The following is a 12556-nucleotide window of genomic DNA, read 5'->3' on the forward strand; positions in this document are numbered from 1 at the left end:
ACCATCGAATAGAGCCTTAGGCTTGCAATGTGCTAACATTTTAACCTACTCCAAGATCAATCTAACCCTTCCCTCCCTCATAACCCTCCTTTTACTACCACGTACCTATCTAAAAGTTTCTTAAATGTACCGAATGTATCTGCCTCTCCCAGCCCTGGCAGACCGTTCTCTGTGTAAAAAAACTTGCCTCCGAGACACCCTCTCTGTGCTTTCCTCCAATCACCTTAAAATTGTGCCCCCTCGCATTAGCCATTCCTGGTCTAATAAAAATGTCTCTGGCTGTCCACTGGATCCGTGCCTCTTATCGTCCTGTACACCTCTGTTGAGTCACCTCTCATCCTCCTTCACTCTAAAGAGAAAAGCCCCAGCTCGCTCAACCCTCCCTCATAAGACATGCTCTCTAATCCAGGCAGTACATCTCCCCGCTGCACATTTGTGCGTGGTGGAGAAGGGACCAATGCTTGGGCAGGAGCCACATTCAAACACAGCATTCACCCTGCTGTTACCAGAGTCTAGAACAGAGCTCTCAGACGCTAAAGGTGAACTTTGAACTCCCAATCTACCTCGCCGTGACCTTTGCACTTTGTCTACCTGCACTGCACTAATAACAAATATATCTAAATGCTAAGAAGCTGTAGAGCTCTGAGGTGAGGAGGAATTTGGATATCCCGCTGTATGATTTGTAAAGAGAATGCTAACTGATGGGGTCAAACGCAGGCTGACGGAGCAACACCTCATATTCCATCCAGGAATTGAATTGACTTTATCACTTACATCCTTCATATACATAAAAATCTTTATGTTAAGTCTCCGTCTATATGTGCAATTATAGTAATTTATAGTAACTATTATAACTGGAGGAATAGAGTATAGGAGCAGGGATGTGATGTTGAGGCTCTCTAAGGCGCTGGTGAGACCTCACTTGGAGTACTGTGGGCAGTTTTGGTCTCCTTATTTAAGAAAGGATGTGCTGACGTTGGAGGGGGTACAGAGAAGATTCACTAGAATGATTCTGGGAATGAGAGGATTAACGTATGAGGAACGTTTGTCCGCTCTTGGACTGTATTCCTTGGAGTTTAGAAGAATGAGGGGAGACCTCATAGAAACATTTCGAATGTTGAAAGGCATGGACAGAGTGGATGTGGCAAAGTTGTTTCCCATGATGGGGGAGTCTAGTACGAGAGGGCATGACTTAAGGATTGAAGGGTGCCCATTCAGAACAGAAATGCGAAGAAATTTTTTTAGACAGAGGGTGGTGAATCTATGGAATTTGTTGCCACAGGCAGCAGTGGAGCCCAAGTCATTGGGTGTATTTAAGGCAGAGATTGATAGGTATCTGAGTAGCCAGATCATCAAATGTTATGGTGAGAAGGCGGGGGAGTGGGACTAAATGGGAGAATGGATCAGCTCATGGTAAAATGGCAGAGCAGACTCGATGGGCCGAATGGCCAACTTCTGCTCCTTTGTCTTATGGAATACAAAATGAAAGAGAATGCATGTGTGAAAGAGAGAGAGGGGGAGAGTGGGAGGGGGAGAGGGGTAGAGGGAAGAACGAGGATGAGCAAACCAGGGTCGGTGATTCAAAGGGCAAGAGAGGGGACAGGAAGTAAACTCTTGCATACAGGTTCATGAATCAAGAGAACTGAAAGGTGGAAACTCACTCACTTTTCTGCCATCCTCCCTCCCTCTTTTTTCTCTGTCCACTACCCCTCCTGTCCCTACTACTTGCTGCCCTCCCTCCCTCTATTGCCCTGTCCCTCCAATGTTCTCTCTCCAGCAGTCTTCCCTTCTCTCTACTGTTCTCTCACCGCTATCACTCTCTGTTGTCTCCCCTCCTGCCCTCTCTCACCCTCTGACCTTTATTCCCCTTTGCTACCCTTCCTTCTCTATTCCTTTTACTCTATTTTTCTCTCTCTCCCTCTTCCAATTCTCCCATATCTCCCTTTTTTCTTTCTCTACTCCTGTTATCTTTTCTCTCTCTCTAATTTTCTTCTCCTCTCTATTGCAAAGTTAACTTTACTCTCTCCCTTTCTCCCATCTCTATTTGTTATCTGTTCTTTCTATCTCTCCTCTTTCTCGCCCTCTCTATTCCGTTAATTTTGCTATCTCTCTTTCTGCCCCTCTGTATATTCCAGTTATCTTTCCTCTCTCTCTCTCTATTCCAGTTATCTTTCCTCTCTATCTATCTCTTTTCTAGTTATCTTTCCCCTTTCTCTGTCACTCTCTCTACTCCAGTTATCTTTCCCCTCTCTCTCTCTCGCTATTCCGTTATCTTTTCCCTCTCTATTGCTGTTATTCCCCCCCCCCCCGTTCTCCTGACCCCAGCCCTCGTGTACCGATCCCTCTGCCCCTTCCAGCTCCACCGCGCTCTCTGTTTTGACTGTCTCTCTCCGTCCCCGTTTCCTGCCCTCTCCCGGATGCTCTCTCCCTTTCTCCCACGAACAGTGGGCGGCGGCTCAGCCTTTCGTTAATTCGCCGCCGGGAGCCCTGGGGTTTGGGTGCGTGAGCCGGAGGAGGAGAGAGCCCGCTCTCTTCCAACTCCCGGCCCCAGCCAGCCCTGGTGATCCCGGGGAAAGGAGCCAGCCTTCCGCCGGGGATCTCCCTGCCCTGGCGGGCTGCCCGGACTGTGCGGAGCGGCTCCTATTGTCTGCGAGGCGGGCGGGACCAGAAGAGGAAAAGGCAGCTTGTCCCGGGGCTGGAGAGAGAGAGGCGCGCTCAGCCTTAAGCAGATCCAGATTTAACTGGAATCACGTCGGCTGCACCGACACAGCCGCTCCATGCTCAGAGACGAGGGTAAATTCATCCGGGCACGGCGAGGGCGGTCCGCCCCGGAGCAGACAATGGACTGAGCACTGTGAATTCATTCTCGGAGCAGACATTGAGAAGGGAGGGAGGGAGGAATCCACCTCTTGAGGGGGTTGGGTCAGGAGGGAAGCAGACGTGGGTCTGGCCATGGGCTGTGGGTCTGTACGGTGGAGGGTGTCCTGGGCCAGGAGTTAGGGGTTGAAGTGTGTGTGTGTGTGTGGGTGAGGTGAGGTGGGGAGCGGTAAAACCACTTGGATCAGGCATTGAGTCCTGCCTGGGGCAGGGATAGGGACCTGTAGGTTCGATTTGGGAAATTGAGGAGACCAGTGATGCCTGGGACACTGCCTCCAATCCCGTGAAGACTCGAGTGGAGGGGGGAACGGGACTCAGGACGTGCTGGCACAGCCCCCCCCACCAGGGGTGGGGACTCGGGGAGCAGGGCGGGGGTCTCCGAGGATGGCCTCCCTCCCGAAGTGGAAGGCGCAGCTTTTGGAGAGGAAGAGGAGGGATGAGGAGGAGGGCAGGAGGAAGGAGGAGGAGGAACTGGCGAGGCTGGCCAGCATCCCGGCCTGGAAGAAGGAGGTGATGGAACGGCGGAGGAGGAGTCGCCTGGGCCCCCGGCCACACCCGGCCCCGCAGCCTCCGGACCAGGCCGAGGAGTCCCTCCCCGCGGGCTCCGGCGATCCTGGTACCCAGGAGGCGTCGGTGCTGTGCGAGGCCATCGCCCCCGTCAACCGCAACCCCTTCGTGAGGCAGGAGAGAAGGCGATGGGACGAGGGGGCAGGGGCGGGGCGGGGTCCCGGGGTCAGGCCTCGGCAGCTGTCGCCGCCCCCTCCTCTCCCCTCGGCCCAGGCGGGCTGGGCTGCCGCGGTAGAGCAGCCGGGCAGGAGGGTGGGCACGCACAGGCGCCCCCTGGCCCCAGAGCCCCTGACCCGGAGCGTAGAGGACCTGAGCTGTTTGGGGAGGGAGCAGGAGGAGGCGGAGGGCGAGGAGGAGGAGGAGGAGAGGGAGCAGGAGCCCCGGCGGGGGAGGGTCAGTCGACTGCTGAGCCGCTTTGGCCAGCGACGGGGTGTGACCACCCGCTCCCGCAGCACCGAGCCCCTCCCGCGGCTCCCCTCGCTCCCCTTGACCCGCGGCCCCTCCCGCGGGGGGCCACCCCCAGAGGCACGGAAGCCTGAGCCTCCCCCTCCCACCTCCTCCTTGCCCCTGACGGACGGCAACCATGTGGAGGAGGGCGCTGGCTCGGTGGGAGAACGGCCGGCGGAGAGGCCCTGGGAGGACGAGCAGGGTGCAGGGCTCCCGGGGGAGGTGAGCGAAGCCCAGGAGGCCGAGCCGCCCCCCCTAGCCCTCCCCCTCCCCACTGCCCACCCACCCGAGCCTGAGGCCTGCGGTAGCCCCGGAGCCGGCAGCCATCTGGAGCTGCAGCCAATCAGCAGCTCTTCCCCTTCCTGTGCCGGGCCGGCCTCCGACTGCCTGCCTGCGGCAGCTGCAGCCACAGCCGCTTCCTGCCCTGCTGCAGCGGAGTGGGCAGGCGGAGGAGGAGGAGAGGCAGAAGCGGAGGGAGATGGGCCCTGGGCCCAGGAGGCCGAAGTAAGCCCGGACAGGCCCGAGTCCCCCGAGCAGCCGGCCCCCCACCAGGACTTGGCCATGAGCGGGTTGCGGGGGTCCGAGGGAGAGAAGCAGGAGGCCCGGCTAATCGCTAGGCCCGGGCTGGCGACCCAGAGCCCAGGCCGGAGCCCCAGGACGGAGCCTGGCGAAGGGCAGGGGCCCCGCGGATTGTGGGGGGGATGCCGGCCGGGCCTCACTCCGCAGAGGAAAGCGGGGCGCACCATCACCATCAACCCCCGAAAGATGGCGGCCAGCAAGGCAGCAGCGGCAACGGCGGAGAACGGCACGGAGGCACCCCCGGCCACCGCACCGTCCCCAGCAGCGCCGGCCAAGAAGAGGTACCCGACGGCCGAGGAGATCCTGGTGATCGGCGGCTACCTGAGCCTGCGAAGGTCTTGCCTGGTGAAGGCTGGGGCAACCCGGAGGAAGGTGAGAACGAGAACTTTATCTCCCCCCTACCCACACACCCCCCATCCCAACCTAACCCCGTGTGTGCAGTCGGCAGACCTCCCTGTCTCTGATCAACTGAGAGTCAAAGACAGTCACCGACCTCCCCGTGAGCAAGGGGGAGAGTAGGGAAGGGAGGTTTAGAGAGAGTGAGGGAAGGAGAGTGGGGAGGGGAGATTTAGAGTGGGGAGGGGAGATTTAGAGGGAATGAGGGTAGGAGAGTGGGGAGGGAAGATTTAGAGGGAGTGAGGGTAGGAGAGTGGGGAGGGGAGATTTAGAGAGTGAGGGAAGGAGAGTGGGGAGGGGAGATTCAGAGAGTGTGAGGGTAGGAGAGTGGGGAGGGGAGATTTAGAGAGAGTGAGGGAAGGAGAGTGGGGAGGGAAGAATTAGAGAGAGTGAGGGAAGGAGAGTGGGGAGGGGAGATTTAGAGGGAATGAGGGTGGAGAGTGGGGAGGGGAGATTTAGAGAGAGTGAGGAGGGGAGATTTAGAGAGAGTGAGGGAAGGAGAGTGGGGAGGGGAGATTTAGAGAGAATGAGGGTAGGAGGGTGGGGAGGGGAGATTTAGAGAGAGTGAGGGTAGGAGAGTGGGGAGGGGAGAATTAGAGGGAGTGAGGGAAGGAGAGGGGAGGGGAGATTTAGAGAGAGTGAGGGAAGGAGAGTGGGGAGGGGAGATTTAGAGAGAGTGAGGGTAGGAGAGTGGGGAGGGGAGATTTAGAGAGAGTGAGGGAAGGAGAGTGGGGAGGGGAGATTCAGACAGAGTGAAGGTAGGAGAGTGGGGAGGGGAGATTTAGAGGGAGTGAGGGTAGGAGAGTGGGGAGGGGAGATTTAGAGGGAGTGAGGGTAGGAGAGTGGGGAGGGGAGATTTAGAGGGAGTGAGGGTAGGAGTGTGGGGAGGGGAGATTTAGAGAGTGAGGGAAGGAGAGTGGGGAGGGGAGATTTAGAGAGAGTGGGAAGGGAAGATTTAGAGTGAGGGAAGGAGAGTGGGGAGGGGAGATTTAGAGAGAGTGAGGGAAGGAGAGTGGGGAGGGGAGATTCAGAGAGAGTGAGGGTAGGAGAGTGGGGAGGAGAGATTTAGAGAGAGTGAGGGTAGGAGAGTGGGGAGGGGAGATTTAGAGAGAGTGAGGGTAGGAAAGTGGGGAGGGGAGATTGAGGGTAGGAGAGTGAGGGGAGATTTAGAGAGTGAGGGAAGGACAGTGGGGAGGGGAGCTTCAGAGAGAGTGAGGGTAGGAGAGTGGGGAGGGGAGATTTAGAGAGAGTGAGGGAAGGAGAGTGGGGAGGGGAGATTTAGAGAGAGTGAGGGTAGGAGAGTGGGGAGGGGAGATTTAGAGAGTGAGGGAAGGAGAGTGGGGAGGGGAGATTCAGAGAGAGTGAGGGTAGGAGAGTGGGGAGGAGAAATTTAGAGAGAGAGTGAGGGTAGGAGAGTGGGGAGGGGAGATTTAGAGAGAGCGAGGGAAGGAGAGTGGGGAGGGGAGAGTGAGAGAAGGAGAGTGGGGAGGGGAGCTTCAGAGAGAGTGAGGGTAGGAGAGTGGGGAGGGGAGATTTAGAGAGAGTGAGGGAAGGAGAGTGGGGAGGGGAGATTCAGAGAGAGTGAGGGTAGGAGAGTGGGGAGGAGAGATTTAGAGTGAGGGTAGGAGAGTGGGGAGGGGAGATTTAGAGTGAGGGTAGGAGAGTGGGGAGGGGAGATTTAGAGAGAGTGAGGGTAGGAGAGTGGGGAGGGGAGATTTAGAGGGAGTGAGGGTAGGAGAGTGGGGAGGGGAGATTTAGAGGGAGTGAGGGAAGGAGAGTGGGGAGGGGAGATTTAGAGGGAGTGAGGGAAGGAGAGTGGGGAGGGGAGGTTTAGAGAGAGTGAGGGTAGGAGAGTGGGGAGGGGAGATTTAGAGGGAGTGAGGGTAGGAGAGTGGGGAGGGGAGATTTAGAGGGAGTGAGGGTAGGAGAGTGGGGAGGGGAGATTTAGAAGGAGAGAGGGAAGGAGAGTGGGGAGGGGAGATTTAGAGGGAGTGAGGGTAGGAGAGTGGGGAGGGGAGGTTTAGAGAGAGTGAGGAAAGGAGAGTGGGGAGGGGAGATTTAGAGACAGTGAGGGTAGGAGAGTGGGGAGGGGAGATTTAGAGAGAGTGAGGGTAGGAGAGTGGGGAGGGGAGATTTAGAGAGAATGAGGGAAGGAGAGTGGGGAGGGAGGAGGAGAGAAAGCAAAGAATTAGAGGGTAAACTGTCCATCGATAGAACAAGAGAGAGAGATGCAGACAGAGACGGAGAAAGAGCACAAATTGTCCATTGATAGAACAAGAGAGAGCGAGACAGACAGTCGGGGTGGCGGGGGAGAGAGAGAGCATAAACTGTCCACTGATAGAATGAGAGAGAGACAGACAGACAGAGAGGGGGAGAAAGCACAAACTATCCACTGATAGAATGAGAGAGTGAGAGGCAGAGGGAGAGAGAGAGAGAGGGAGGGGGAGAGAAGAGCAAACAGTTCACTGAGAGAGATTTGGAGAGAAGAAGAAAAAGCGAGAGGAAGGGAGGAGGGAGAGAGAAAGAGTGAGAGAAGGAGAGAGGAAAGAGCAAGTCGTCAGCTGAGTGGGGGAAGAGAAACAGGGAGAGAGGAGAAGGAGGTGAGGGGGCAAGAGGGAGAGAGAGATCTAGATGTGAATGCTGTGATTTTGAACTTCCAGCACTAAACCCTGAGTAGGCAGTTTCTGTAAGTACTTGCATAGTTTTGCTGAGGTCTGCAGATCCTGGTGGAGTGCAGACAAGGGTTTGCCCCATAAGCTTTTGTTGATAAAATCGAGGGCAATCGACAATGCACAGATGACCATCGACAGGCATCCGACTTTGGGGCTCGGTGCCGAACCAGAAGGTCGCAGATCCAGGTCCTTGCAGGAGAGTGGCAAAAGGTCGGGATATGGCCCTGTGATCTATAGACCCCAATAGACAGGGTCCAGATATGGCCCTGTGATCTATAGACCCCAATAGACAGGGTCGGGATATGGCCCTGTGATCTATAGACCCCAATAGACAGGGTCCAGATATGGCCTTGTGATCTATAGACCCCAATAGACAGGGTCCAGATATGGCCCTGTGATCTATACACCCCAATGGACAGGGTCCGGATATGGCCTATGATCTATAGGTGATCTATAGACCCCAATGGACAGGTCAGGATATGGCCTGTGATCTATAGGTGATTTATAGACTCCAATGGACAGGTCAGGATATAGCCTGTGATCTATAGGTGAGCTATAGACCCCAATGGACAGGTCAGGATATAGCCTGTGATCTATAGACCCCAACAGACAGGGTCCGGATATGGCCTGTGATCTATATGTGATCTATAGACCCCAATGGACAGGTCAGGATATGGCCTGTGATCTATAGGTGATCTATAGACCCTAGTAGATAGGGTCAGGATATAGCCTGTGATCTATAGACCCCAACAGACAGGGTCCGGATATGGCCTGTGATCTATAGGTGATCTATAGACCCCAATGGACAGGTCAGGATATAGCCTGTGATCTATAGGTGATCTATAGACCCCAATAGACAGGGTCTGGATATAGCATGTGATCTGTAATGGAGGAGAGCCAGCAGTTCCCGTTGGACAGTGGAGATGGGGTTACCCTGAGGGTGCTGTCGACTGGGGACAGGGTTGACTGTATGAACTGTGCACTCAGTTGGGGTTGATAGGGATTTTTACTCACTTCTCGTACAAAGACCAGATGGTTTCCTGCTCTTTACATTGGATAGAACATGTACTTATATGGCATTATTGCTGAATATGTCAAAGGGAAACTGCGTACTTACTGGGGATTTCAGAGGAGTTGTGGGGGGGTGGTGTTGGAATCACATTGGAACCTACCAGATACTGAAAGGCCTGGATGGAGTGGATGTGGAGAGGGTTTCTCTGTCAGTACGAGAGCCTCAGAATAGAAGGATGTCTGTCACTTTTGAACAGAGATAAGGAGGGATTTCTTCAGCCACAGGGTGAAGTGGAGTGTGTTGCCACGGAGGCCAAATGCAGACATGTGGTTAACAGCAGCATGTATTTGTCCGCGATGAGATGTGTGCAAGGGGTAAAGAGCTAGGTAAGGGGGTGTAAGGGACTGGACAGATGGGGCAAAGAAGGGAGTGAACGGCTCTCAGCATCTCTGTCCGCAAGGCAGTGGAGTTGGTAAAGCCCTCACACACTACTGATTGGCGGTTTGGGCAGAGGGTGGCAGACTGAGGTTTAACCTTGTCAATGGGGTATTCGTCACTGATGGTAAGCAGATCACCCCATATCTGAGACCAGACTATCTGACACCCACTTTTACAGAATCTTCAGCACAAAGAGATGACAGTCCTCACACGCTGGGTTCGGCTATTTCAAAGTACTGTTAATGTCTGATGTGTATCGGACGTGTGTGATCCAATTAAATTACAGCCTGTTGATCGTCGGCATCCTTTTATAGAAATCATTTCAACAGAATTATACTGACGGTGAAACTCACATTCTGTGTGGGTGTGTTTGATTCTGTACATGCACTGACCTATATCTGTGTCTCCGTATGTGTATTTCATTGTGTAAGAGTGTGTGTCTGTGTCTTAACGATTTATTTACTGGTGTGTGCCTGTGTGTGTGTGTCTTTCTCTCAATCTCGCACTCTCTTTAACTCTCTCAATACCCCCCTCACACACCCCCTCACTCTTCCCCCACTCTCCCCAATCGCTCTGTCCCCCTCACTACCCCCTCAATCTTCTCCTTTCCCTCTCAAACTCCCTGCCCATCGCTCTATCAATCTCTCTCTATCTCCTCACTATCTAATTCTCTTCCCCACTTGCTCTCTCTCAAGCTCCTTCTCACACTTCTCCATTTCCCTCTCTCTCTCTCCATCTCCATTCCCCCGTCAATCTCCCTCTCTCTCTCTCTCTCAATCTTGCCCTGTCTCCCCCTCCCCCTTGCCACATCTCTCTCTCCCCATTGCCACGTCTCCCGCTCTCCCACTCGCCCTGTCTCTCTCTCTCCCTCTCGCCCCAACTCCCGTCCCCCTTCCCTCTACGTTCCCCCCCTCTCTCTACCACCCCTCTCTCCTGCACTGTCTCTCTCTCCCCTGATCTCCCTCTCTCCCCAATCCCTTGCTCCCCCGATCTCTCCCCCTTTCCCCCTCCATCTCTCCCCAATCTCCTCTCTCTCTCTCTCTCTCTCTTCCCCCCCCCCCTATTTTTCTTATTGATGCCTACTCTCCTCATACACACATTACGTGTGGAATCCAATCACATTGATCACTGGCAGTGACGATGAAAGCAGTCAAGTTACCCCAAATCCCAAGGATGTGAAGTTTGTCCAAATGAGTGCAACTGGGATCCTTTCTCTCCCCTCCCCCCAACTCCTTCCTGCAAGTCCCCGCAGATCTTGCCCGCCATTCCTGCGCTCTCTGTGAATGAATGCCACTCTGTGACTGTCAGGCCAACAGCTGGCTGCTCTCTGCTGCTCAGCTTGTCAATGTGTCTCCAGTCATCGGATAGTTATGTGCTGCGACCGTTCCACATCTTGTAGATCCATCCGCTTCGCTTCGGGACGCAAGGAATCAGATTCACCATCAGGTTTAATATCACTGGCTGATGTCGGGAAATTTGTTGTTTTGCGGCAGCAGTGCAGTGCAAGATAGAACAGGAAACATTAAATTACAGTACGATAACGACCCTTTACCTCATCCCTGAGGAATGACAGTGTTTGTCATCGAAATGTCGGGTATAATCGATCCCTGTACCCAGCTAAGAGGAGTTTATTCGTGTGTGTGTGTGTGTGTGTGTGTGTGTGTGTGTGTTTAATTCTTCTTGAGCAGTCTCGTCATTGGTCTTTCCATTACTGTGAGGGCAACCTGGTACTCTTGCTGAGGTGTATTGAAAGTGGAACCAAGTGCAGAGGCAGAGATGTTGAGAGATAAGGTCTCAGAGTATGACAGCACAGAAACAGCCCCTTCAGCATAACTCATCCATGCTGACAGGGGTGCCTTCCTGAGCCATCCCCAGTTACCCGTGTTTGGCCTATATCCCTCCAAACATCTCCTATCTATGTGTGGTTTTGCCAGAGATGGGGAATCGAGAACTAGACGGCGTGGATTTAGTGTGAGGGAGGTGGGGGGGGAAGATAGAATAAGAACACGGGCAGCAACTTTTACAGCCAGAGGGTGTTGTGTGTGTGCTCGAATTCTGCTCCAGTGTCTTATGGTCTTGTGTATAGGATGCATTACCAGAGGATGTGATAGATCCAGGTACGTTAACGTTAAAAAGACATACAGGCAGGTATGTGGATAGGAAAGGTTTACTGGGTCTACAGACCTCTTGCTTAATGGAATTGGTCCATGGCATAAAATAGGTTCTGAAGCCCTAGTTTTTAAAGGAATATGGGACACACATGGAACAAATGCTGGGTGTTTTGGTCGGCATGGGCCAGATGGTCTGAAGGGCCTGTTCCCATGTTTTATGACTCTGTGCCCCGTCTGATTGAGTTAGGAGAGCATATTAATGGAACGAAGGTGAGTGAGAAGGGAGAAGGGTGAAGGGTCTGTTGGGATGTCACCGCTGACTGGGGGCGTTGGCACACATACTGGGTCGATGCTGAGGTCTTTTATAGTCATAGTCATACTTTATTGATCCTGGAGGAAATTGGTTTTCATTACAGTTGCACCATAAATAATTAAATAGTAATAAAACCATAAATAGTTGAATAGTAATATGTAAATTATGCCAGGAAATAAGTCCAGGACCAGCCTATGGGCTCAGGGTGTCTGACCTTCCAAGGGAGGAGTTGTAAAGTTTGATGGCCACAGGCAGGAATGACTTCCTATGACGCTCTGTGCTGCATCTCGGTGGAATGAGTCTCTGGCTGAATGTACTGGAGAATGTGAAGACTAGTGAGGCTGTGAATGTGCGGCGAGGGCGCTGAGCGATTCCCCCCCCCCCAACCGCGTGGCCCCGCTGCCGTGTGACACAGGCAAATTGAGGGCAAAGGTCAGCCTTGTGGCGAGTGGGTGGAGAGTTGTGCCTGCGCTGTCGTGCGTTACGCCCGGAGGGAGGGGGTTGGGTTGAAACGCTGAGACACGCGTAGCTCCTTGCACTGCACGGCGCTTTGAACAAGGTGATGAAAGTGTCAGAAGCTGTCGGTAGGACGGGTGCAGAGGAGCCGCCCTCCTGGCGGGAGGGGCATGGGGGAGATTATCGGGAGGCAATACTATTCACGTTTAAGAGGGGGCACCAATTTAAAAATCGTAGCTTTGGGTGTCCAGGTCCAGCACCTCACCACACAATCTGGAGAGTCCCCCAAAAGTCCCACAGATGTCCACATCAGAGAGGGAAGCGGCAATAAGCCGTTTGAACCAACTCCACCAAAAGCTTGTATCTGGTCCTGCCTCTCAAGTTTACTTTCCCAGCTAGTCTCTGTAATCCCTTAATTCTCTTAGTGAACTGAAATCCAATCTTAACTGCACTGTACAATGAGCCTCCACTTCCCACGGCTGACTTCCAAAGATGTGCAGATCTCTCCTCATCTCACTTGTACACAGCCGGCTCCTGGTCCTCAGATCAAGCCCTCGCATCAGAATTCTGCAGCCTCAGAAAGCAGTGTCTCACTCTCTGTGTTCTCAGTCCCTCTCAGGATCTTGAATGTCTCAATGAGATGGTTTCTCAATCATCTAAATTCCAGTAAGTACGATGCAATCGCACT

At 53.8% G+C, this 12556-nt stretch overlaps 1 protein-coding gene across 2 annotated transcripts in view; it reads left to right on the forward strand.

Moving 5' to 3' along the window:
- Positions 1-2446: 2446 nt before the first annotated feature.
- The window catches only part of LOC140198161 (uncharacterized), a 33719-nt gene continuing 23609 nt past the window's right edge, over positions 2447-12556 (forward strand). The window contains exon 1 of one of the 2 annotated variants that reach the window (XM_072259146.1): positions 2447-4842. In XM_072259146.1, the coding sequence (XP_072115247.1) occupies positions 3262-4842 (1581 nt within the window). In that variant the 5' untranslated portion in view covers positions 2447-3261. The remainder of the gene's footprint in view (positions 4843-12556) is intronic. The other variant, XM_072259147.1, reaches the window with a different exon arrangement.

Source organism: Mobula birostris, chromosome 5 (assembly GCF_030028105.1).
Source record: "Mobula birostris isolate sMobBir1 chromosome 5, sMobBir1.hap1, whole genome shotgun sequence".
NCBI classification, from domain to species: domain Eukaryota; kingdom Metazoa; phylum Chordata; class Chondrichthyes; order Myliobatiformes; family Myliobatidae; genus Mobula; species Mobula birostris.